Source organism: Macaca mulatta, chromosome 1 (genome assembly GCF_049350105.2).
Source record: "Macaca mulatta isolate MMU2019108-1 chromosome 1, T2T-MMU8v2.0, whole genome shotgun sequence".
Taxonomy (NCBI): domain Eukaryota; kingdom Metazoa; phylum Chordata; class Mammalia; order Primates; family Cercopithecidae; genus Macaca; species Macaca mulatta.
In genome coordinates, this window is record NC_133406.1 from 123,329,104 (window position 1) to 123,356,356 (window position 27,253).

The 27,253-nt window shown below is 43.8% G+C and overlaps 1 protein-coding gene across 1 annotated transcript in view; it reads right to left on the minus strand.

The window, feature by feature from the left end:
• PTGFRN (prostaglandin F2 receptor inhibitor) overlaps positions 1 to 27,253 on the minus strand; it is a 78,155-nt gene that overhangs the window by 34,961 nt on the left and 15,941 nt on the right. The window contains exons 2-4 of the mRNA XM_001103382.5: positions 8,267 to 8,635; positions 5,271 to 5,684; positions 36 to 416 (exon numbers count right to left, since the gene is read on the minus strand). Of these exons, the coding sequence (XP_001103382.4) occupies positions 36 to 416; positions 5,271 to 5,684; positions 8,267 to 8,635 (1,164 nt within the window). The remainder of the gene's footprint in view (positions 1 to 35; positions 417 to 5,270; positions 5,685 to 8,266; positions 8,636 to 27,253) is intronic.

A 27,253-nucleotide genomic window follows, 5' to 3' on the forward strand; every position in this document is an offset into this window, starting at 1 on the left:
TGGAGAGGTTAAAAGTCATTCTCCAAACCACTCACCTAGCCAGGTCACACCCACACCAGCTGGAGAAGACACGGCCTCTGCCACTTTGTGCCAGCTCCTGTTGTGTCCGGGTGCCCACAGGGACACGTGGCAGAAATAGTAGCCGGAGTTTCCTTTACTAACATCCCGAACCAATAAATGGTAGGAGCGTGCATCCACATGACTCAAAGCAATGTGAGGCGAGCTGTGCACCAGGGAATCACGGTCAAGCCGCGCCAACACGCGGGAGCCAGGTAGGGTGCTGTCAGGTGTCCTGCTGAAGGACCATGTCACCTCGGGCCGGACGTCATCTGCTCGGTCTGTTGTGATGTTACAGGTCAGGTCCAGTTCCTTTCCTTCAGCCACAGACACATTCTTGGGCACAGCTGCTCGCAGAACTTGAAAATGAAAAACAAATACATCTAGGTAATCGATTATGTTTGCCCCTTCTATTCTCCACCCTCTTTAGAGCATCTCCTTTTAAGTTCTTATTTACAGTATTAAAGTTAGAAGGCTTTGCACAGTTGTAAGTGCTTGAGAATTATTTAATGAATAAATTAACAGAACATACCACATTTCTTTTTATTTTATAAAAACAATAGCCACAAACATTTATATATACCTGCTATATATGCCAGGCAGTGTTTTGAGTGTTTTACATATAATAATCCTCAAAACAACCCTAAGAGGTAGGTACTACTATTATCCTAATTTTACTATGAGGAAATTGAAGCACAGAGAAGTTAAGTAACTTGCCCAAGGTCACACAGCTGATAGGTGGCACAGATGGAATCCAAATCCAGGCTATCTGCCTTTAGAAACTCTGCTCCAACCTGCACGTTATGCACATGTACCCTAGAACTTAAAGTATAATAATAATAATAATAATAAAAAAAGAAACTCTGCTCTTCACTGTTATGCTATCTTTTGATAAGCAGTCTACTGAAGACTATAAAACTAGCCGGGCGCGGTGGCTCACGCCTGTAATCCCAGCACTTTGGGAGGCCGAGACGGGTGGATCACGAGGTCAGGAGATTGAGACCATCCTGGCTAGCATGGTGAAACCTTGTCTCTACTAAAAAAATACAAAAAATTAGCTGGGCATGGTGGCGGGCGTCTGTAGTCCCAGCTACTCAGGAGGCTGAGGCAGGAGAATGGCGTGAACCTGGGAGGCAGAGCTTGCAGTGAGCCGAGATCGCGCCAGTGCACTCCAGCCTGGGTGACAGAGTGAGACTCTGTCTCAAAAAAAAAAAAAAAAAAAGACTATAAAACTAAAATTATACATTCTCCATGTGCATGATGAAACGGGTGATTTTACAGAAAAGGAAGGTTTGGTTCTGACTGGTACATATTGTTAACTGGGGGCTAGGGAATAGGGCAGCAGAAGTGAGGGTGAAACTGTCTAAGGGATAAATGGGAAAAATCCTAACAGAAGGGCCAGGAAAGTGAAACCAGACAATTTTCCTTGAGTCAAGTCTTCAAAATGTAATGTACTGAGAGTATCATTTATTTCTTAGATATACCCACATAAAAGCCAATCATAAAACATATCCTAAAACTAAAATACGATGATTTTTCGATTATCTGCACTACTGTCCTTTCTCATTAGTGTGGATAATTAAAAGCAGACTATATTTAGATGAAGTATTTAGTGTCACAGATTCAAGACAGATCTAGTTCCAGCATTCCCCTGTCAAAGCTTTCACGTGGAAACATTTTATTCTATTCAGAAGATTTTAAAAGAGCATCTGTAATCTGAGTAGAAAAACATCAACTTGTGAAATGCCCGGGAACAATTACTTAGATGACAAGTACCAAGCACCTCCCAGGGGATTCAAGCAGAGGCACGGCCCTGGTCTTCTAGCAAGTCGCTGGCATCAACAGCATTGCACTGGCCCCAGTAAGTTCAGGGACCCAATTCAGAAAAGACCAACTCCAAAGCCCATGCTCTTTGGCGTAAATTACTTTCATATGAATATGTCCAAAGCCTGACAATATTTCAAACAAATATTTCAAGTCAAGTTCAAGATCCATCTAGACAGAAAACAGAAAATGAGGTGGGCACAGTATTAGAAAAGGGAATTTTTTTTTTTTTTTTTTTTTTTTTTTTTTTGAGACAGAGTCTTGCTCTGTCGCCCAGGCTGGGGTGCAGTGGCCGGATCTCAGCTCACTGCAAGCTCCGCCTCCCGGGTTTAGACCATTCTCCTGCCTCAGCCTCCCGAGTAGCTGGGACTATAGGCGCCCGCCACCTCGCCCGGCTAGTTTTTTGTATTTTTTAGTAGAGACGGGGTTTCACTGTGTTAGCCAGGATGGTCTCGATCTCCTGACCTCGTGATCCGCCCGTCTCGGCCTCCCAAAGTGCTGGGATTACAGGCTTGAGCCACCGCGCCCGGCCAGAAAAGGGAATTTAAAAGTTCATTTTCTCCTTCCACCTAGTCTTATTCTTTCTCTCCCTCACCTCTTTAAAGGGGCCAAAAGTAACCTGAGGGTATCATTTGAGAGGACTAAGTATGGAAACTGCTGCCCTGAGCCAGGCTCTGCAGTTTGAACCATTCTACAGTCAAAGCCTGTGGCCAGAAACCCTGGAATCCTGCTGGAGTCACCTCTGCCAGGACTTCAGCTACTGGAAGTAAAAGACGACTCAGGAGGGAGTCGGGTCAGTGAAGAAGTACTTAACAAGCAGCTGTGGACTCTTTGGATGGAGAAAACAGAGTCTCAGGTTCAGAAAATATTGGCAGGGATGTCTCTTCAGCTGTGCAGTTCACTTTGTAATTTTCTCTGTGTAAGTGGCTCAGTGTCTTGTCACATCACTAACCAGAGGTCCCACACATTCTGGATTTGGGAGTTTACTGCTGGGAGACAGGATGGAGTAGGTTAAAGGAAAATAAAGGACCAGTTCTAAGTATTTGTAATGAAAGAAGGGACCTCAGACAAAGCCTGTGGTGGGGCAGGTTCTCTGTCCGTGAATATAACTAAATCCATAAATCAGACACAAAGTTTGCAGTAACCAGACCACTCCCACGACAGGGAGGAGGGGCTGGAGAGGAGGCTCACTGCCACATGGGTAGCACAGCTTCACTCTGTGCCATCTATCATAACAACGTGATAAGAATATAGAAGCAGCCAGCTACGGACAGTGCAGGTGTGCACAAGAAGCGAAGGACCATAAGCCTAGTGTGGCGGTTCTTAGCCTGGGGTCCACAAAGAGAATTCAGAGAGTCTATGAACTTGGATAGGAAAAAACTCCATCTTTATTTTTATTAATCTGCACCTGAAATATAGCATCTCCTGCCACTGTGAAAGTAAGCAACAAACCAGTATAGTATTGCCTGTGTCTGGGACTACCCCAAATAGAAATCACAGATACCTTCCCATCACATTACAGTTGCTGCAGACATCCTGAAATATCATGTATACTCATTACTATTCAGAAAGTACAGTTGTCGTTAAGCCTGCCACTATCTTATTATCAATGCACTAATAAAGCTGCATAATATTACTACAAAACCAATTTGCTTTACAAGCATTTTGATAACTTTCTATATAATTATTTTCCTTTGTCATTTTGTGTACTGTATTTTATGAATTAAAACATGGTAATTCTGAGAAAAGGTCTGCAGGTTTCAAAAGGCTGTTGAAAAGTCTCACGGCACGGAAAGATTATGAACGCTGTTTCATCTGAGAGCCAGATATTACCTGCCTAATAAGTTCAGGGTGTTCAAGTCTCTTAGGTAGATATTACAGGTCTTGTGGTGTGTTTGAAACAAAGAAATGTCTTTAGAATTCATATTCTTTCATAAAAGTGTAACTTTCTACAAAGCTGAAACTCTTAACTCTTCTGCCTCATTAAAAGAGTTGTTTGATGCAAGTTTAATATACAGAGGTTTCTTAAGGCAGATTCCAGAGCAATCACTTCTGATCAGGAAGGTAACCTAAGTCCATCTGGAAAGCGATTTCTGCAGCCACTGGAGCCCAGATTGACCGGTAATGAGCAGCTCCTTTCCTCGATGGCCACAGTCACTCAAGAACTTCAGACCTGCTTTTACACCACCCACTTTTCCAAATCCAGGTTCTGTGCTGTGGTATAAGTGCAGAGTAAAGAGCTCAGGACAATGCAGCTTCAGAGACAAAATATTCCCCCTGCGTATTGTTTCCTGCTTTCCTTCCCGTCTGAACAACAGAGATGCCACATATTCACATTCATGCTCAGGAAATGAGTCCAACAACCAAGGTCTTCCCAGTTTAAAAAACAGAAGGCAGCAGCAACAGCAGCAAAGTACTCTGAGATCTGAAGATGTCAGACTCGCAGAAAACCAAGGACATCCATTCATCCTGAGCAATGACATTGCCCTGCCTTGGTCTCTATACACTGTCTCTGTGAAGCCTGAAGCTCCACAGTCCATGGGAACAAGCCTCAAATACCTCTGACCTAAGGGCCCAGAACAGAGCTGAGCACACAGTAGGTTCTCCATTGATGCTGGCTGGACAATGAGTCAACAATAGCATATTTTCCTTTTATTTTTATGTGTTTTCTAAAACGCATTTTGTATTTTCTTAATTACTTCTATAACTGCAGTAGAGGGTTGGGAAACAAAAAAAAAAAGCTGATTCACAGATGACAGGACAAAGGGCTTCTTGTATAGACCCCATGACTGGATGCTCCTGTGGTCTGTATGACACAGGAAAGCAAGTGGCCCTGCTCTGGAGAGCTCCTCCCACTACCAGGAAAGGCACATCTGAGGGGACCGAAGGGCAGGCCTACAGGATACAAGTTAGATGAAAGGTTTTGGGATGAGCCAGGCACACACCCCAACAGCTGCAGAGAAAGGCAGGTCCAAGGACTCAGGAAACACCAAACCCGATAAAGCTTAGGGGGCAGGGTGTGGCACCTTCACCCCAAAGCCCCACTGAACACCAAGCCCCACCTAATCTGGCTGAGGGACTGCGGCACCTAAACTCTGAATGAAAGATCTGCCTTCGTGTTACGTGCAGGCTGTGGTTTTCCATGGACATGAATTTAGATAAAAACAGCTGCGAAGCAAAACAACAGACATCCTCAGCACAAAACAAATGCACCCCCATACACACCTCCAGCCTCTCAACACCCTACTCCCTTCTCCCCTAAAAATAAGGCCTCACATGGGAAGCAGAAACAGTTGTCAGAAGGCCATGGGGCTCCCTGGCCCAGTTCTTTATACCACTATCATTAGTCACAAAATAACAGCACCTATAATGCATCGTTTCCAGCTCACCTGTCGGCTGGATCACCACGGTGGCAACTTCTACGGCCTTTTCTTGGATTTCCTGCCAGTTGCCCTGCTCGGCGATCCACTCGCTGACGATACACCTGTAGGAGCCCTGGTCGGCGGACAGAGCCCGGGACACGGAGAGGCGGTAGGCGTCACTGCCCACAGTGTCGAGGCGCACGTCCCCACTGTGGTAGCGCTGCTCATACCCCAGGCCCGGGTGGAACCTGCCCTCGTGGGTCAGGGCGAGCACGTTCCGCCGGGCCGGGCCGCGGTGCAGCTCCCACAGCAGCGCCAGGTGCGTGTGCAGCGGCGAGGCGGAGGCGGCGGTGCAGCGCAGCTCGAAGGGCTCCCCCTCCCGCAGGCTCAGGCTCGGCGGGGGACGCGCGCTGGGGCCCACGTGCAGGGAGTCGGCCAGCACTGCAGAGAGACAAAGCTGGGTCAGCAGCCCGTCCACACCGACCCCAGCCAGCAAGGGCCAGTCCACCGCTGCAACCACAATTTCCTCCTTCCTCCCCCATTCCAGGGCCCGGATGGGCACGTTTTCCCATTTGGATTCATCTGTAATCTCAATTGACTTTCTGACTTGAAAAAGAAAAATAAAGGTACCAAAAAACCCCATGCTAGAAGTGGATGGTGAAAACTCCCTGTGGGAGTCGTGCCTTGGGGATGGGATGTGCTTCTGCCACCCTTAAGGAAAGTTACTTTACCCCTCTGTGCCTCAGTTTCCTAAAAGGGGGATGATAGCTGGATCTTCATCATAGAGTTGGCCTGAGAGTTAAGTTAAACAGGGCAAGTTCCCAGGACCGTGCCTGGCACTCAGCAGTCATGATAAAACATGGGGTATGACTGTCAAACATTTCTTTGGTTAGGACCAGGGCTAGGGTAGGGAGCCTGCAGAATCTGCAGATAAAGTGACCTTCTAGACTTAAAGTAGCAAGATCCACCGGGGAGAAAGGATGGCATGAGCTGCCTGTGGCTTGCAGCCTGGGGAATAACCAAGAATGTCTAGGGTGAACACAGCATATCCACATGATAGGAACCGGCCCAGGCACTTCTACAGTCTAGAAAAAGGGGGCCGTGATCAAGTAAGTATCGCTGGTGTATTCAGGAAAAAAGCAGTAAGTGATGGATACTGCTACTCTGGTAACCAGAAAGGGGGCCACTACCAAGGAGCAGGAAACATCTATCAGGCTTGTCGATGAGCTGGCTAAGAGGACCCTCCAACACCACTATTCATCATCTCTTTGGTTTTTTTCCCCCAATTCCACACTCAGAAACTAATTCAGTGTACTTGAGAAGGGGCTATTCTAGGTAACATTTAAAAGCTGCTACATTTTTAGGAGGACACATCCCGAAGACCCATCTCTACTGCAAAATAAATATAATGACCTTCTAGTATATATATATATATATCAGTCTGTGAGTCTGGCTAATATGACTCAGTTCTCAAGGCCAGCTCATCTCTCAGAGCACAGATGAATGGTTTCAAGAGCCATGAAGCTGCAGGCCAGGCAGACCCTGGACCACACATGGCAACCATCAGAGGCTCCACCTGGGCAGCAGTCAGTCTCTCTCATGGTCATCCATTGCTTTCCTCACCCAAGAAAGGCCTCCTCTTGTGTCTCCTGCCTTCCACAGACAGCAGAAGAGGCTGAAACACACTGGAGGAAGTGGGATGGGGGTAGGGGAATTCTCCCCTTACCCTCCCTCCCACTCAAGAGGAGACTCCAAGGGGATACAAGGGTGTGTCTGGCTTAATGAAAAGGTGGCATGTGGCATTATTTAGCTCCAATACCAGAGTGTCTTTTTCTAAAAAACATGTCCGGGATTTTCTATAGGAATAAAGAGGTAGGTTGGGTGTTTCATTACTTCTTTAATGGACACAGCAGTTTTATCCCCTGATGAGTCTAGTGAGGGAACAGTCTCTGAGCTATGGTAGGGTTGTACAAGTCATGAGGGAATGAATGCCTCAATCAACCCTCGCTTTTTATATCACCATGTGCATTTTCTACTTTCTGATAATTACATACATTCTGACCCAGACATAAATCCTTTTGGGAACAAGGCAGGGTACAAATAAATGCATAATTAAGTAACAATAACAACAAATTATAATGTTTCTATTTTCTTAGCCCCAAATTAAAATGATTTGTTCTTGCTCGTTTACTAATTAGCTGTGTGATTTTAGGCAAGTAATTAACCTATGCTCTTCCATTTTCTCATGTATAAATTAGGGAAATATTCTGCCCTATTTTGATTGGGTTCAGAGAATTGAATGTGTGAGTACATCTAAAAGGACTTGGAAAATGAAACAAACAAACAAAACCCCCAAAACAAATCCCAAAACATTCCAGGTACATAAGGTATAATTATTTGCAAAGCTAGGTCAATAAGCTAGTAGAGACCACATCTTCTTTCTCTACCTATAACACATACAACTTCTGGTACAAACACGTACTTTAAAATCATGAAAGTCACAGAGAAAGACATGAACTTTGAAGTGCCTGTTATTCCCATAAACCTGAGCATCATTAACATGACCATCCCCTTCCTGTCACTAACCACTGAATGCTTACCATGGCACTGCTCTAAGGCTTTACACCTGGTAACTCACCTGTCCTCACAACCTTTAAGTTTAGAGGAGGAAGCTGAGGCATGTCACATGCCCACAGTCATGCAGCTGACAAGTAGTAGAGCCAGCAACTGGACTAAACAAGCACAGGCAACCTCGCTCCAGAGCCAGCTCTCCACCACCGCATCATGCTGCCTCCACCTCACTGGGCATAGGGTGGCTCAGAACCATACTGGAGTGAAGAGAAAGGACCCTCTAAGGTCATCTGGCCCATCCCTGCCTTTAATCAGGTAAGTCATGATTATTCCCCCGGACAGAGGAGGGAGCAGAGCCTCAGAGAAATTAAGTCTCTTGACAAAGTCAACCACAGCCCAGGGGCAGAGAAAGGTGTGGCCCCTGGCATAACAAGCCCATGTGAGGACTGTACCTTTAACCTGCACTGTGTCCTCATAGTTTCCCTGGACAGTGGCATCTGTGCTGGGGGTTGAACATTTGTAGTGGCCTTGGTCTGAAGGCTGGACGTTCTTTATGTGGAGCTCCACGGCGTCGTTGGCAGTCCGCCTTAACAGGATCTCGCCCCTCTGCAGCCGCTCCTGGTACAGCTGGGCTGGGAACCCCACCTCCCAGGTGCTTGCAAGCTCCACAAAGCTGCTCCCCAAAGATGAGAAGCTCCAGTCAAAGTTTTGCTCACTGGGGCCATCATAGTCACTGACGTTGCAGGGGATGACCAGCTCGGTGCCCACCACTCGAACCAGGGTCCCTGTGGGGACTCTCACCACACGGCCTCGACAAAGAGCTGCAATGGTAAGAGATGAAAGGCAGGTCTTTAATCACAGAAAGTCTTCCCGGGACAAATGTGGCAAACCTGTGGATGCTCCTGCTCACAGGCATGGCAGAAACGTGATAGCCAAACCACCAGGGAAAATGTGTCTATGCAGAAGGTTAAGCCTGTCCCTTAAATAATGAGCCACGAATACAACCTCAAAATGAGCACCTCTCACACAACCAGTTTCCCAGGACTAAGAGGGAGGAAGATAAGCATTAAAAGCAGGTTGACCGTAAACCTCAATAGTTTCTTCCCTCCAGTTACTATTTAACACACCCTAAGCACTCAATGTGATGTAAAAATATTTTAGGTTTTGTGTGAAAGAAAAGCGCACAGCTAGTCAAGTGTTTACACTTCTGCCCACCCTATATCAGCCCTCATCCCTAGAGACCATTATTCCCTGGGGCTCCTGAGACCTGATTTACAATGACGGATGCCAATTTTTAAATCCTAGAGCAGCCTGCTGATAAAATGATTTAACTCCTGTTATCTGACATTGCCTATAAATTAATTTTAAAATATGATGATTTTACCAAGTATTAATTTTCTATTTTCTGGCTCATTTCCTTCTCTACTCTTTGTTCTGATCTAAATTCAGAATGAGGACGGGGAAGCACAAAGGGAGAGAGGCACGCTGGTTGCTGGGTGTTCTTAGGAATGCAGCAGCTGGTTGCCGGGGATAAGCCCAGTGGACACAGACAAGACTTCACTAGCTTTTCCTTCCCTAAGAGTGTGCAATTCCCAGGCCTCTCTGGTAGGGACCCTACGACTGGCACCTGTGAGTCCTTTAAGATGTCTCCACTGCAATCAACTTCAGCATGATTTTGCAGTGTATATTTACTACCTGTTTAGCATTTCAATTGCACCAAATAAACACATATGGCTCCTTCTTGATGTTCTTGCAACAATATATAAAAGAGAAAGTACGTCTGAAATCAAGGAGACCTAAGTTTCAATCTGAGACCTCTCTTACCTTTGACTTCTGCCACTATGAATTGGGACAAGAAGGCTTCACTGAGTTAATGAAATAAAACGTCTAGGTGAGAGTCTGCCATGTAATAAGGGCTCCAGGAAACGGGAACCTTTTATTAATATTGTATGTTTATCATTTTTTATAGGTTGAACTGTGTCCCCATCCAAAATTCCTATGTGAAACTTCTAGCCCCCAGTACCCCAGAATGCGACCATATTTGGCAGCAGGGTTGTCACAGATATAATTCGTTGTGATGAGGTCATACTGGAATAGGGTGAGCCCCTAATCCAATATGACTGTATCCTTAAAAAGTGGGTAATTTGGACACACACATGCCCACAGGGAGAAAGCCACATGAAGATAAGGCAGAGATTAAGCAGATATGTCTACAAGCCAAGGACCGCCACAAATTGCCAGCAAGCCACCAGAAGCTAAGGGAGAAGCATGGAACAGATTCTCCCTGTCAGCCCTCTGCAGGAACCACTCCCAACACCTTGATCTTAGACTTCTGGCCTCCGGCATTGTGAGGCAATAAATGTCTGTTTAAGCAACCTGGTTCATGGTACTTTGTTGCGGCAGCTCTAGCAAACTAATCTACTACTGCCACTGTTTTTTCACGGGTTTAATTCATGTTTTCAAATTCTGGGTTGCCACCCTTTAGTGGCTTGTGAAATGAATTTATAGTAGTCGTGACCAGCATGTGCATGTTTTTAAAGACAAAATTAAACCAAATAGAAAATACTAAATATTAGTACATTGCATTTAGTAAGAGATAAATATTGTTTCATTACATTTTGTTAAATTAACAAAAGTATGTGTGTACCAGAAGATGATGAAAGCCTTATACCTTAATTTGAGTCAAGGTTAAAAAAAAAAAAAAGATCACCATGTTAAAGCTATCTCGTTTTCTCCACCTATTATTATTTACTTTGAGAAGCGAAACAGGAAGTATCCATGTAAGAAAAAAGGTGATGGGGAAGAGTGTGGGTTCTGAGAAGGGGCTAACTGACTGCCTTCCCCTCCCAGCCCATCTGGGGGGCAGGTCCAGACTGAACTCCAGCTCAAAGAGAAGTTGCTGAACCCTAAATCACATTACTCTCCCTAAAAATAAAATAAAGTTATGGGTGCTGGTAACTTAGAAGAACTATGGGTCACATATCTTTCTGCAGAGAATGGTTGAACCAACCCCACATACTGTTGAGGAGTAGTGCTGGAATGTGATACTTCTTTCTTTCCTTCCATCTATCTTTCCTTCCTTCCTTTTCTTCCCTTCTTTCTTTCTTTCCCCCTTCTTTTACTCCCTTCCTTTCTCTTCCCTTCTTCCTTCCTTCTTTTTGTTTTTTTTGTTGCCCAGGCTGGAGTGCAGTGGCATGATCACAGCTCCCTGCAGCCTCAACCTTCTGAGCTAATGCGATCCTCCCACCTCAGCCTCATGAGTAGCTGGGACCACAGGTGCACACCACCACACCCAGCTATTTTTCCACTTTTTCGTAGAGATGGGGTCTCGCTATTTCGCCCAGGCTGGTCTCAAACTCCCAGGTTCAAGCAATTCTCCAACCTTGGCCTCCCACGGTGCTGAGATTATAGGCACGAGCCAGCCCACCTAGCCCATGCTACTTCTAAGGCAACTCAGTGGCTCAGGATGACACCCTGACCTCACACCTGTTAATTCTGGCAACCATGAGGCAGACCCGCAGTGGCTGTCCAGCTTTAACTGTCTTAGATGAGGCTGACGGTACCCCCAGTCCCACATATGGGCACTGGGGCTAAAACCAGGTAAATCAGAATTCTCCTGGCTCTTTTTTGCTGAAGTTTCTTAGAGGCTTTAGCTTCCAGTGGAATCAAGGTAATATAAAGATGATGTACTCTAAACTGCACATAGGTGGGTCTCCTGACCATGAGGAGAAGTCATCCATAGGAGAAGAGACCCAGGCCCAGGACCCAGCACCTGAACGACAGAGGTCAGAAAGCCACCCCAGTCACTGCCGAATGGCAGCATCTGAGCTGTTGGATCCAGTCATGCCTCCTATACCATTCTCAACGCAATCGAACACGCACTTTCTTGTGCAAGAATGTACACCCACACATACACACAACCCCACACCCCTTTCCCTGGACATTTTAGTTTATTGCAATTCCATTCATCCCCACTTATGTTTGTTTTCTAAAATTTTTGTTTGTTTTGAAACAGAGTCCCACTCCGTCACCCAGGCTGGAGTGTAGTGGCACAACTGTAGCTCACTCAACTCCTGGGCTCAAACGATCTTCCTACCTCAGCTTCTTGGGCAGCTGGGACTAAAGGCGCCATAACACCATGCCCAGCTAGTCTTTAAAAATTTTTTGTAGAGATGGGGTCTTGCTAGGTTGGTCTCAAAATCTTGGCCTTGTGATATGGTTTGGCTATGTCCCCACCCAAAGCTCATCTTGAATTCCCATGTGTTGTGGGAGGGACCCAGTGGGAGGTAACTGAATCATGGGGGCAGGTCTTTTTCGTGCTGTTCTCATGATAATGAATAAGTCTCACGAGATCTGATGGTTATAAAAAGGGGAGTTTCCCTACACAAGCCCTTTTCTCTTTGCCTGCCGCCATCCACGTAAGGTGGGACTTGCTCCTCCTTGCCTTCCGCCATGATTGTGAGGCTTCCCCAGCCATGTGGACTGTAAGTCCAATTAAACCTTTCTTTTGTAAATTGCCCAGTCTTGAGTATGTCTTTAACGGAAGCAATGAAAATGGACTGATACAGTAAATTGGCACCAGTAGAGTGGGGTGTTGCTGAAAAGATACCCAAAAATGTGGAAGCGATTTTGGAACTGGATAACAGGCAGAGGTTGGAACAGTTTGGAGGGCTCGGAAGAAGACAGGAAAATGTGGGAAAGTTTGGAACTTCCTAGAGACTTGTTGAACGGCTTTGACCAAAAGCCTGATAACGATATGGACAATAAGGTCCCAGGTGAGGTGGTCGCAGATGGAGATTAGGAACTTGTTGGGAACTGGAGCAAAGGTGACTCTCGTTATGTTTTAGCAAAGAGAATGGCAGCATTTTGCCCCTGCCCTAGAGACCTGTGGGACTTTGAACTTGAGAGAGATGATTTAGGGTATCTGGTGGAAGAAATTTCTAAGCAGCAAAGCATTCAAGAGGTGGCTTGGGTGCTATTAAAGGCATTCAGTTTTATAAGGGAAGCAGAGCATAAAAGTTTGGAAAATTTGCCTGACAATGTAATAGAAAAGAAAAATCCATTTTCTGAGAAGAAATTCAAGCCAGCTGTAGAAATCTGCAATAAGTAATGAGCAGCCTAATGTTAATCCCCCAGACAATGGGGAAAATGTCTCCAGGGCATGTCAGAAGTCTTCATGGCAGCCCCTCCCATTACAAACCAGGTAGAAAAAGTGGTTTCATGGGCCGGGCCCAGGGTCCCTGTGCTGTGTGCCGCCTAGGGACTTGGTGCTGCTCCAGCCATGGCTGAAAGGGGCCAATGCAGAGCTTGGGCCACAGCTTCAGAGGGTGCAAGCCCCAAGCCTTGGCAGCTTCCACGTGGTGTCAAGCCTGTGAGTGTACAGAAGTCAAGAATTAGGGTTTCGTAAACTCCTCCTCAATTTCAGATGTATGGAAACACCTGGATGAAAGGCATAAGTTTGCTGCAGGGGCGGGGCTCTCATGGAGAACCTCTGCTAGGGTAGTGCGGAAAAGGGAATGTGGGGCCAGGATCCCCACACAGAGTCCCTATTGGGGCATGGCCTAGTGGAGCTGTGAGAGGAGGGCCACCATCCTCCAGACCCCAGAATGGTAGATCCACCAACAGCTTGTACCGTTCACCTGGAAAAGGCACTGACACTCAATGCCAGCCTGTGAAAGCAGCCGGGAGGGAGGCAGTACCCTGCAAAGCCTCAGGGGCAGAGCTGCCCAAGACCATGGGAACCCACCTCTTGCATTAGCGTCACCTGGATGTGAGACATGGAGTCAACGGAGTTCATTCTGGAGCTTTAAGATTTGACTGCCCTGCTGGATTTTACAGTTGCATGGGGCCTATAGCCCCTTTGTTTTAGCCAAATTCTCCCATTTGGAATAGCTGTATTCACTGAATGCCTGTACCCACATTGTATCTAGGAAGTAACTAACCTGCATTTGATTTTACAGGCCCATAGGCAGAAGGGACTTGCCTTGTCTCAAATGAGACTTTGAACTGTGGACTTGTGAGTTAATGCTGAAATGAGTTAAGACTTTGGGGGACTGTTGGGAAGGCATGATTGGTTTTGAAATGTGAGGACATGAGATTTGGGAGGGGCCGGGGCAGAATGATATGATTTGGCTGTGTCCCCACCCAAATCTCATCTTGAATTCCCACGTTGCAGGAGGGACCCAGCAGGAGGTAACTGAATCATGAGGGCAGGTCTTTCCCATGCTGTTCTCATGATAATGAGTACGTCTCATGAGCTCTGATGGTTATAAAAAGGGGAGTTTCCCTGCACAAGTGTTCCTCTCTTTGTCTGCCACCATCCACGTAAGATGTCACTTGCTCCTCCTTGCCTTGCACCATGATTGTGAGGCTTCCCCAGCCACGTAGAACTGTAAGTCCATTAAACCTCTTTCTTTTGTAAATTGCCCAGTCTTGGGTATGTCTTTATCAGCAGCATGAAAACGGACTAATACACCTTGGCCTCTCAGAGTGCTGGGATTATAACATTATAGTCACCAAGCCCAGCCTACTTACGTTTCTTAAAGTAAAGATAATTTCTGTCACTGGCAACTGAAAGAACATTGAAATAATATATCACTACCCAGCAGTGACTAATTCTCTGAAGCCATCATTACCACAGTTCACAAAGAAATGAGGTGATCACTTTTTTACATTTAATTCTTGAGACAACCAGACAATTCTGAATCTCCCAAGGAGATCTTCTAGAAGAAAGCATCATGGTGGAGACTCTTTAGAGGCAAAACAGCCTTGTGCTTAACCCTCCTGTGCCTCAGTTTCCTCATGTGTGAAATGGAGACCATGGTCACCACACTCCCTGAGGGCTGTGGTAAGGATTAAATGAGGAAATGCACTTACAACACTCACGATCCCTGGCCTGTGGCAAGGGGCTGCGGTTATGTGCCGGGCAGGCCACCTCTAAGATAAACCTGATCATAATCATTCACCTTGCTTCCTCGGCTAGGTTTACAGAGGAATTTCCTAATGTGCTCATCTTTTCCATTCCTATCCCTTGTCAAGAAGCTGGCCAGGGTGGACAACCTATCCTCAAGCATGAGACTGCATCCTTGTAAGGTCTCTATCTTTATCTTTAGTGATGAGAGCTTTAGAAACTGATTCATCTCCTGGTCTGGACTCTCCAATCCTTCCACAGGGCTGCCAAAATCATATTTTTCACATACAAATCCAATGTCACTTCACTGATCAAAAGTCTCTAATGGCTCCTTATCACCTATAGGACAAAATCAACCCATCAGCCTCCCCCATCGCTGTCACCCCGGCCCAGGCCAGCACCCCTCTCATCTGCATTACTGCAACGTCCCTTACTGGTCTCCTGGCTTCCATTCTTGTTCTCTACTCTCAACACAGCTAAGTGATCTTTGAAAAATTTAAGTTGGGTTATATCTTACTCTGGTCAGAGGTCTCCAATCCCTTCCCATCTCATTCAGATGAAAGCTGAAATCCTTACGGAGGCAATCCTTACAGGACCTGGCCTTTTTTGTTTCTTGGATCTCCTGTCTATTCCTCTTCCTCCACTATACTCCAGCCATGCTCTGCTCCCAAGGTTTCACCTACTGCAACCTCAGGGCCCTTGCACATTTCCTCAGACCAGGACACTCTCAGACATTCATCCCACTGGTTCCTTCACCAGCTTCAGATCTGTATTCTAATGTCCCCTCTTAATGTGGCCTTTCCTGACCACCCTAAAGTGGCACATCCCCATTCTTGCTCCTGCCAAATTTTCTCCTTATCCATTATTACTAAAATACTTTATGAACATTTATGTTTTTACTATTATTTATTTATTTTTCCCCCAGTAGAATGTAAGTTCTATATGAGTAGTGATTTTTGTTCTGTCCATTGCTGAATGGCAGTGCCTAGAACAGGACCTGGTAAAATAGTAGTTGTTCAATAAATATTTGTTAAATGAATGAATGAATAAAAGACATACAAGACCATTCATGATCTGGCTCATGGCTACTACTTTAGCTTCATCTCCGACTGTTCTCCCACTCTCTGATGCTTCTATCCCACAAAACAAACATCTCTTCACTTTCTGGACATGCCATGCTCTCTAGTGCTTCATGGCCTCTGCTTTCATGCCTCCATCACCTGGAATACCCTCTCATCAATCTCTTCACCCTCTCGCAAGAGGCAGCTGCAGCACCACCTCCTCTGTGAAGCCTTCCCCAACTCCCCTAGGATCAATTAGGTATTCCTTCCTTCATGTTCCAACTCAACCTGCAAAAGTACCTTCAACATCGGCTATATGATAGCGCCACTGGGAAAAGTAAAGCAGATATGAACAGATGCTTGAAAGATCAAATTCTAATCTGAAAAGATATAAACCTGAGCACTGTCTTGCATGCAGAACTAGGATGCCCCCCTCATCCATGCAAATCAAGATTTTAAATTTTGGTAACAGAATTTCAAATTGCCACCAAGCAATCTGGTATTTAGCACAGATTTCTTGTAATATTGTTAAATAACAGCTAATGGTATTTAAAAATAAATATAACTTGGAAAAAATAGAGCATATGGCTCTTTTCAAATCAAAAAGAATATCTACATAGCCACATGTTGCCAATTTTTGTCAAAACCTTTTGTAACAGTTGATAACTGAGGGAAAAAGAGGAAAAGAAAATTTTTCTCTATTTTTCCAAGTTCTACCAGTGTTCAAACTGAAAGTCCCAAACACTTCTTTACCTGAACTGTATTAGTTTAGATCCCCATAAAAACATCGTTACTAAGTAACAATCTTAAATTATGGCTTCGTTTGTTTTCAGGAGTCAATATAAGAAACCTTCATAGGAAAAACATTTGTCAGTCTTAAAAGTCCTATTGAGGACACTACTGGGTGGTTCAATGACACAAAAATCCACATAATAAAATTCCATTAAAATTTAATACCAGAAAAAAAAATACCTGTTGATGGACCATTGTACATTATTTCCCAAAAAACAAGAACTACACAGGTTTCTCTTACCTCTCAGGGCAGTTACCACAGCCTCAGAGTACCTTTGATACCCAAGACAAAATAAGGGCACTTTGATTATCAGCTTTGTGCAGTGTTTCCGTCTATGTATGTGTATTTCATTGGAAGTTGACTCAAATATTTGGGGGTGGTAAGCAGAGTTTAAATTTCAAAAGACCAATACTTGAGATTTCTACTTTTAGATTTTTGCTTTTTGCTATGATAGAGTACCTAATATCAGATCACTCCGCAACCCCCGCCCCTACCCTCACTCCCACTACAGAAACCATAAAAGACAGATAAAAGCTAACTGAATGCAGTGGTGAACAATCAAGGCAGCCAGGCTCAAGGGTCCAAGATCACAGAAAGATACTGAGGTGGACTCAACAATACCCACTGCCTTTTCTCTTCAGATATTTGCTATTTTTAAGTGGTGCAGGCTAGAAACCAAGTAGAAGTTAGTAACTCAGAGCTTCCAGCACCTTGTGGGGCCAAGAAGACAACTGGAGTTCAGGGATACTAAGAAGGTCAGAGTTTGAGGAGCAAGATCCTAGGAAAAAAAAAGGCAACAGCAGAGAAGTGAGCTTGATATACTACATTGCTTTCCCCACAAGGTAACTGACATTATGAAAGATACATTGAAGGGTATGGGGAGGTGGCAAGTGGCTGAGAAGCTAAGCAGAAAATAAACACTAGGGGGCTAAAAGCTTAAGTAAAATTTTTGACCATCTCACAATATGGGGAAACAAAAACTAGAATTCTGAGTCCACAAAGGAAGGTGGTAAACACTCAGATTTTCAGTTACAACCCTGGAAGAGCTATGCTCTTGGAATAAGAGCAAAGCAGAAAAAGCAACTAGCTCTCATCAAGACGGAAAGACAGTCTCAAAACATCTCAGTTCCTCACTGGATAAAGATGAGCTTCTCTTACTCTACAGGCCTATTAGGAAAAAAGTAAATCTTCTCAGATAGAAGATAACATCATATAGAGCCACTACAATTTTTCAGTGTTCAATCAAAACTTACCAGGTATTCCAGATGACAGAACGAAATGAGTAAAAACAAAAGAGAAAAAATAGACAATAGAAACAGACCTGCAGGGATCCAGATATTGGTTTTATAAGACATAGACTGTAAACTAACTATAATTAATTTACGAAAGAAATAGAAAACAGGATTTCACCCAAACTGAAATATATTAGAACAATCAAACTGATATTTTAGAACTAAAAAAAAAAAAATACAGTATCTGAAATTAAGAGGTCAATAAACAGGTTTGGCAGCAGATTAGATGCAGCACAAAAGAAGTCAGCAGCCAGGCATAGTTGTTCTTACCTATAATCCCAGAACACTGGGAGGTTGAGACAGGAGGACTGCTTGAGCCCAGGGGTTCAAGACCAGCTTGGGCAACATAGTGAGACCTTGTCTCTATCAAAAAAAAAAAAAAAAAAAAAAATTAGCCAGGTGTGGTGGCACACATCTGTAGTTCCAGCTACTCAGGAGGCTGAGGTGGGAGGACTGCTTGAGTCCAGGAGACAGAGCCTGCAGTGAGCCATGACTGTGCCACTGCACTCCCGCCTGGGCAACAGAGTGAGACCCTGTCTCAGAAAAACAAAACGATCACAAAAAGAAAACAAAATAAAACAAAAGTCAGTCAAAGTTATCCAAACTGAAGCCCAGGGTATAAAAAAGAACGAAAAAAAGCCAGCAAGAATTTATGAGACACGGTAAAAAGGCCAAACACATGTGTCACAGAGGTCCAGAAGGACAGGGAGAGACTGTAGTAGAATTAGGCATAATTTTTGAAGAGCTAATGGCTAAGATTTTTATTAAACCAACAAAAGACATCATGCCACAGATTCAAGATAAGGTATGTATCATAAACAGAATAAGTACGAAGCAAACCACACCTCAGTAAATCATAGCAAAACTGCTGAAAGGCAAAGAAAGGAACAGGAGTACAACTGATGGCTAACTTTCAACAGAAATGATGCTCATGAGAAGACCATAGAAAGGCATTTTTAAAGTGATGAAAGGAAGTAACTGCTAACCTAGGATTCTGTACAGAGAAAAAAAATCCTCAAATAGGAAGGCAACATAAACATGCTTTCAACCAATTCTCAACAAGGGAAAAAGAATTAATTGCACCAAAAAGAAATACTAAAGGGAGTTCTTCAAATAGAGGGAACATAATCCCACTTGAAATCACGGAAATGTGAGAAGGCAAAATGAGCAACAGAAAGAATAACTATGTGGCTAAACCTACTGAATATTGACTATAAATACAATATTAGTAATGTCTTCTGGAATTCAAAATATATACATAATTAAAACATATGACATCAATAGCAGAAAAAGTGGGGGGGGGGTGGAATACATTGGAGCTTAAATGTTGTCTTTCATTATCCTGGAAGCGTTAAAAGGATCACGAGTAGACACTAACAGGTCACTGATGCGTGTTCTAATCTCTAGAGTAACCACAAAAATGAAAGACTGAATAACAAGCTAATTGGTGGGGGAGGGCAGAATAAAAAATACTTGATTAATCGAAGACCCCATAGTTTCAGCTATAATCATATAAGCATTTCTCAAAGTATTTATTTCATGATGTATTCAGGTTGATTTACTATCAAGTCTCCTAGTCTCTCTCCACAACAATATTAGGATCGAGTAAGAGGAAAAATAATAATGTACTGTGTGTTTCTTACATGACATGCACTGACTGACTGAGCCAGGCACTATCCACAAATTGTCTTAATCCACAGAAGACAACTGTAAGGTAGCTATTACCACCCCTATCATAGATATGAGGAAATTGAGAATCAAAGAAGTTGAATTACCTCCTGAAGGTCATAACAGCTATAACGTGAGGGACTCAAACCCAAACTTGATAGTGCAGCATAAGCCAAAGATAGGTTGAATTTGGTTTGCCTTCAGCTGCATTATATATTATCACTCTCTTTCGATTTTTGTCTTTAATCTGAGTAGCAAGAAGAAACAGCTTAAAATTCCCTATATTTCATATTCTCCATGGGCAATGGAACCAAGATAGGCAGCAAAGTAACACAGAAATGAGTCACTGAAAGAAGAAATATTATGTACTTTCAATATGAAGTAGATAGATGAGAGAAATAAGAGAAATTGGATTAAAAATTTCTTCAAAAATTTTTCTGATGTACTACCTTTGTTATTTTAAGCAATACCAACTTTAACATCACACATATTTATACTCAAAAATGGTGCAGAGAACTTTATTCCAAAATCATACATACAGGAGGGACTTTTAGAAGCCCTCTGCTCTGACTTCTCAGCAGTAGAAAATTAACAACCAGGAGTTGTTTCCAGATTACCATTTTCCTATCTCTGGAATACTCAGGAAAGTAATTAAATGCCTTCGACTTTCTTCTATCAGGTGGAATAGATAGGGACAGGTAGAAAAAGGCAAGTTCTTCAAGGTAAACAACTACTCCTGCAATGTTTATTTCAGTAAGTGCTACTGGCAACCACGAGGAATCATTAAGAAAGACAAGGCAATGAAGACTACACTTCATTTATCTACACTTTTCCACTTCCTCCTGATATCCATGGGAAATGGATTTTATTTATCAGGTTATCATCAACATTATTTTAAATCAAGACCTGCAGAGTACAGCATATTTGCTAAAAATTCTTGCAATTGTTTCTATTACTGCTCAAATTTTATCATTTCACTGAGCTGCCTAGAAGCAAACAATCTGACTTTCCAATCTGAACCATTTGTAAGATAAGTATCAGCAGTTATTGAATCCAGTGGTACAAGCGAGTTGAAATGCTGAAACTAACGAGGTTATGATTTTCAGCATGCCTTGTAAATGGGTGCCTAATTCCCACTTCCTGAGTCCTTAAAAGGCTTTTAGGAGAGACTCAGGGCCTATGGATTTCCACATGGAGTTCCCAGCCCACATGTGAGCTAGAAATGAATGCACAGAAAGTCAAACTTATAAAACCTTATAGTGCCTTTATTGGAGTAGCTGACTCAACAAATGAAAAACCTTTGTCTCCTCAAGTCTGCCACTGAGAGGTGTGGCAGGAAAGGATCATGCCAACTTTCATCTAGACAGTCCCTAAGTAATAAAAATGCAGCAAGGCACATTAAACAAGCTATAGCCAGCAGAGCATGTGTAATAAAGTCACATATGGCAGAACTTCAAAACCCCATCCAGAAGCAAACAAGGTTCTACCAGAACAGTGCTTATAATCATTTAAAAAAAAAAAAAAAAAAAGTTCAGCTAAGACCTCACTGAGATACACCAGACAAATGTAAGATAAGATAACTCATTCAACACACAGCTATTGAGCAAGAAGTCCCTGTCCTAGATGATAAGTGAGTGAAAGGTTAGTCAGCTTGTGGATCTTCTTTGAAGGCATGTATGGTATGCCGAGAGTAAGGAGGTGTGTGACAGTGGAAACTGTCATACAGGCTGTATATCCTTTATTCAAAATGTTTGGGACCAGAGTGTTTGAGATTTCAGATTTTCAAATATTTGTATTATTACCAGTTAAGGATTCCCAATCTGAAAATCTAAAATCCGAAGTGCTCTGACAAGCATTTCCTCTGAGCACAACCTCTGAACAACGTATCAGTGCTCAAAAAGTTTCAGATTCTGGAGCATTTCCAATTTTGGATTTTTGGATTAAGGATGCTCAACCTGTATAAGGAAGGATATAAATAATCAAAGAGAGGCACTAACAGGTGCCTCAGGGGTCAAAAGAGAATGAGGACATTTCCATCCAAAGGGATTCACAAAAAGCTTCATGCAGTGTCAATATTCGAATTGAGCCTTTGAAAAATGGTTGGATGAGGGGGAGGTTGAACAGAAGACATGAAGGAGGAAAGTGACCAGAGATAAGGGGTGTAGCATAAACAAAGACCTAAAGGGGCCACAAGGGGACATAGGCAGGTAGTGGTAAAGATAGGGTGACTAAAACAGTGTATCAAGAACAGACTGGAGAGGAGACGTGGAGGCCCAGAGATCATTCAGGGGCCCTCTACCAATGGCGGGGAGAGGCAGTAAGAATGAAAACAAGGGCAATGACGGGAATCAAAAGGCAGCAGCCCTGAGAGCCACAACAGAGGAATGGACAGCTAGCAGACCTGTGATGGGAGAGAGAAGCCAAAGGGAAGCTAATCACTGGTGAAATCTATTTTCTATTTATTTTTTATTTATTTATTTATTTTTTTGAGATGGAGTCTTGCTGTGTTGCCCAGGCTGGAGTGCAGTGGCGCGATCTCAGATCACTGCAAGCTCCGCCTCCCAGGTTCACACCATTCTCCTCTCTCAGCTTCCCTAGTAGCTGGGACCACAGGCGCCTGCCACCACGCCTGGCTAATTTTTTGTATTTTTAGTAGAGACGGGTTTTCACCGTGTTAGCCAGGATGGTCTCGATCTCCTGACCTGATGATCCGCCTGCCTCGGCCTCCCAAAGTGCTGGGATTACAGGCGTGAGCCACTGCGCCTGGCCTATTTTCTTACAGTAAGATTCTGACCAGTAGAAATGTCCACGAGGCAGCTGGAATGGAAACCCCTAGAAGATATTTGAGCCTAACATCAGTGTGGAGTCACATGCATGGAGGGAGCGGTAAAGAGGAAATCTGCCCAGCAGTGAAGATATGGGAGCCAATGAGGCCACCAGGAGACAGTTTACTGTACAAAAAAGAGGGAATGGGACAAAACCACAGCAAAGTCCTATGTTTAAGGCACGAGCAGAAGAAAAAGAGTCAGCACAGAAAAAAGAAATAGTAGCCAATTAGGAAGAAAACCAAGAAAGGCTTATGCCCTAGCAGCCAAGGGATGTAGGAATTTCAAGAAAGGGTTTACAGTAACACTGTTTTTTTTATGGACAGACTCATCTACTTGCTCCTGGCAGACTGCAAGCTCCTTTAAAGCAGGAGTTGTTTCCTACCCATATCTGCATCCTGCACAATATCTACAGCAGGCTCCTACTGTATGCCTTTGTTCGAAAAAAATGAACAACAATGTCAAACATGCAGAAAAGTCAAGGAAGGTGGGTGTTGAGAAAACAGAAATGAACTGATGGTTAAGTAATCACTGGCAACCTCCAGGAAAGTGCATTTTCGATGACGGGTATGGGATCTGGAAAGTAAGAGCCAGGAGAGAAGGAACAGAGATGTAGGGAAGAGAAGGCACAACCATGAAAAAGGCACTGAAGCAGCAAGCAGGGGGTTCCTCCTGCAAAGTCAGCCAGTCAGTCCCCCAAAGCACCTTCTAGGCACTGGGGACACATGGCCACCAGTCCCTGCCAGCAAGAAAACTGTGTTCAAGGAAAGAGACAGTGATAAAGTGATGAAGTAGACCCGCTGGCAAATGCTATTCAGTTAAAATATGACAATATGAGGTGTGGTCAGGAAAGGCCTCTCTGACAGGGTCATGTCTGAGTTTAGACCAGAATGAGAAAGAGACAGTGATTGAAGCTCTGGGGCAAAACTGCTCCAGACACAGAACAGCAAATATAAAAGTACCGTGACGGAGCAAGCTTGGGTGTTTAAAGTACAGAAAAAAAGATCACTGTGACCTATTACAATGAAAGAGGGGGCAGGGGCCCTGGATTCTGGTTGAAATGGGAAGCACATAAATGAGAAAATGAGAGAGCCTGCTCTCTTTGTAGAAATTTCAGTCTGGCTGCTGTGGGAAAGATAGATTATATGGCGCCAATTTGGAAGCAAGGACACCAGTATGGGGGAAGTTTCCGTAGACCAAGCAAAAGCTGATGAACACCGGCCTTGGTTGACAGTGGTGGCGACTCTCAGGCGTAGTCAGTCAGATTCAGGACTTAACTTGTATATAAATGAAATGACAAACTGACTTTTTGAATGTGGGGAATGAAGAAGAGAGCAATCAAGAATGATCCAGGCTTCTGGCTTGAGCATCTGGCCTACAGGGTGATGCCATTTACTGAGACAGCCAAGTAATTAGACGGAAGCAAATCTGTACCAAGGAAAGCAAGAGTTGTCCTCTGGTCGTTTTAAATGTGAGGTCCCTATCAGACACCAAGTAGAAGTGCAGTGGAGTAGGCAGCTGGATGTTTAAGTCTGGAGCTCAGTGGGGAGGTCCAAGCTGGAGATACTCACTAGACAGTCATCAGCACACACAGAGTATTTAAAGCCACAGGTTGCCGGGGGTCACTTAGGGAAAGAATACCATAGAGAGGAAAAAGAGCCAAAGATAGAGCCCTTACTTTTTTTCAGGTTAGATGGAGAAAAGGATGAGTAAAACTATTTAAAAGTTTTGAGGCAAAAGCTTGAGGTTTCTTTGCTAGGTCTCTATTGTCTCAGTAAAATAGCAGAAAGGAGTTCAGATGCTAAGGATCCTGACAAAGGTTTAGAATAAGCATCAGAAGAAATATAATAGGAAACCATCACAAAAGGAACACAAAGGAGAGGTGAGCTGCGGTAAAGATGCCAGGACTTTGCTGGAATCTCAAATGGGCAGGCTTTGAGATTTTCCCCAGCAAGATCATAAATAGCTCAGGCTTACAAACTACGATTGGTGTGAATTACTGAAATATAATACAATGTGAGGTCTGGCAAGGAAATATGACAGAGGGCCCCAGGTTGTTAACAAGCTCACTGCTGAAATGCTGACCACCAGAGTCTGCCCTGCATTAGGAGCCAAGTAAAGTGAGAATGGCCTGGTGGACTGAAAAGGAGGAATGTTCAAGATCAGGGAATCACAATTAGGACGAAGAATAGGTTCAACACATAGGAGGGAATCTGAAAGGAGTAAAGCAGGAGGTTGTGGTCACAGAGGGAAATATCAGAGTTGACAATCCAAAAGGTGAAAGAATACTAAGTGATGACAAGGCCCAGGTGTGCCCATTAAATCTCACAATGTCTGTTATTTCTTCCAGGGGCTAAAATTATCATAGCAGGCACTCTCTGAGTCCTTGTTAGCCTGTGCCTGGCTACAGAAACACGAGGAAGGGGCAGTGTGACCAACAGGTCACGGGGGTAACAAGGGTGGTCCAGAGACTTAAATCTTGTTTTCAATTAACATTTACATGACAGTTCTGGCTCTAATGTTATCTATCCTGCCATTTATATCTGGAAATCTTCTTTCAGGCTTCATACACATGTTCTCCAAATCAAACAAGATTAGAAAGGAGGCAACAAAGACTTTGCATTTCATCAGTACTGACACACTCTTCACAGTCAATGCAACTTTTCTTAGTTTTTGCTGCCAAGACAACCATTACCTTCCTGCATCACACCTGTAATTCCAGCACTCTGGAAGGCTGAGGTGGGAAGATGGCTTGAAGCCAGTAGTGCGAGACCAGCCTGGGCAACATAGTCAGATCTCGTCTCTACAAAAAAAAAAAATGTTTAATTAGCTGGGCGTGGTGTCATGTGCCTATGGTCCTAGCTATTTGGAAGGCTGAGGCAGGAAGATGGCTTGAGCCTGGGAAGCAAAGGTTGCAGTGAGTCATGATCTCACCACTCACTCCAGCCTGGGCAACAGGGAACAGGGCGAGACTCTGTCTCAAAAAAAAAAAAAAAGAAAAAAAAAAAAAAAGAATGGCAAGCAAGGCAGAAAGACATGCAGTGCCACCAACAAGTGAGGAACAAAAATGTAGGGTACTTCTTCAAGACTGGATCATTAACTAACTGAATTCCTTCTTACTAGTGAAGCACTAGATCACCTAACTATGACATTGCTTCCAGTTTTGTGGCCTTTGAGAGATCCTGGGAGGGCAGAACCATGTCAAACCTTTAATTCTACATTATGAAACTGTGAGGTTTTGTCACCTGGCTAAGCTGGAACTACATATCCCAGAATCCTCTTATCTGTGTAGTTCCAGGTTAGGGTTGGACAAAACAGAACTTCATGTGAGATTTGGGAGGTGGAAGTCAAGCGGAAGCCATTATACTTTGGTATATGGCTCGTGGTTAAAGGCAGTGTGGGACAGATGTGAAGGTGCTAGTGGGCACCTGTTTGTCCTTGCTCTTTCTGCTCCTGTTTTCTTCCCAAATGCTATTCTTTTGGACCAACATGACCCCAAGACCACTAAATGCTTGGCTGCAATCTCGGAGCTAAGTGATTACCTTTCTTCAGAACCCTAAACCAGCCCATTCTGCCTGGCTTCCAGATTCCTCTTCACGCTTCAACTTGTCCACCTGCCAGTGCTTCAAGACAGCTCACTAGTGACTTTTCCCTGATACTTTAACTCTCCTTTTTAGGCCTTCACTTCCCCAACTCCTTCCATAATTGTGTAAGGTCTAATTCCTCTAATAAATGTGTTATTCCACAATATTTATAAGGGTTCTGCTTCCCTAATGGAATCCTAACACAGTAAACCAAGTATTGAGTAGACAATTTCCCCTTAAGGACTCAGTAATTGGCAAAAAAAAAAAAAAAAAAAAAGACATCTTACATGCATAGCATTGCTTTATAGTTTGCAAATCCTGTTCATATGATTTAATATTCAACCTTGAGAGTATTAAATAAGGAAACTGAGGTTCCAAGAAGTTATGTGACCAAGCAATAATAAAAAAAGATGCAAAAACCACTTAGAGGCAATCTGTACTGATGATTAACCAAAATAACTCAATAACACGAAATGATTTAAACAATTCTCTGTCCAAGGACCAGAGATAGAAAAGGCTGAGGCAAGATCTATCCACAAGGTTTATTTTAGCGCATTCTACAAAATTAACAGCTGCTAGAGGCCCAAGCACCGCTCAGCATCCCTTCCTGCTCAGCCATTTTCAATCCTCTCCACGTTCAAACTGGCCAACATCATCTGCCAAGTTCTGTGTGAACACCTGGTCCTTCTTTTAGCCTCTAGTTTAAGAGAATTAGAGATGCATATTATGTTTAAACTTGCATATGAGCATAAAAAGCAACCGAGATAATTGGGGAAACTCCCCACCAACGTGACTCCCTTCCTTAGGCAGCTCTGTCCTCTCTCCCCTTGACTGTTCCCTAGATCCACTGTCTGCTCCTCCTTTGCCTCAGCCATCCCTCCTCCCCAAAAACACTTTAAGCCTGCCCTTCTCATTTGTAGACACAGTGCCAGAAGCCATGGGTGATGAGGGGTCTATGCCAAGCTTCCCTGGTGAGGCTTAGTAAGTAGTACAGTGTTATTTAACAGTTTGGCTTGCAGGGAATTAAATTTTAAAAGACCCTGGCTTTTTAAAGATCCTTTAAGGAACACTTTAACTACAATCTGATACTTCATTCCTTCATTCAGTATTTTTTTGCTGCATGCCTACTGTGTGCAGAACACATCATCACGGACCGTTGATGAGCTAACACCTGGCCAAGTGTCAGAGTCGATAAAGATGGAACAGTATGTTGACTTATAGAAAAGTTGGAAGGAGATGAGTCCCCAATAAGATGAGGACCTTTTAAAACATCAAGTAAATAAAGGAAAGGAGGGACCTCCAGCTT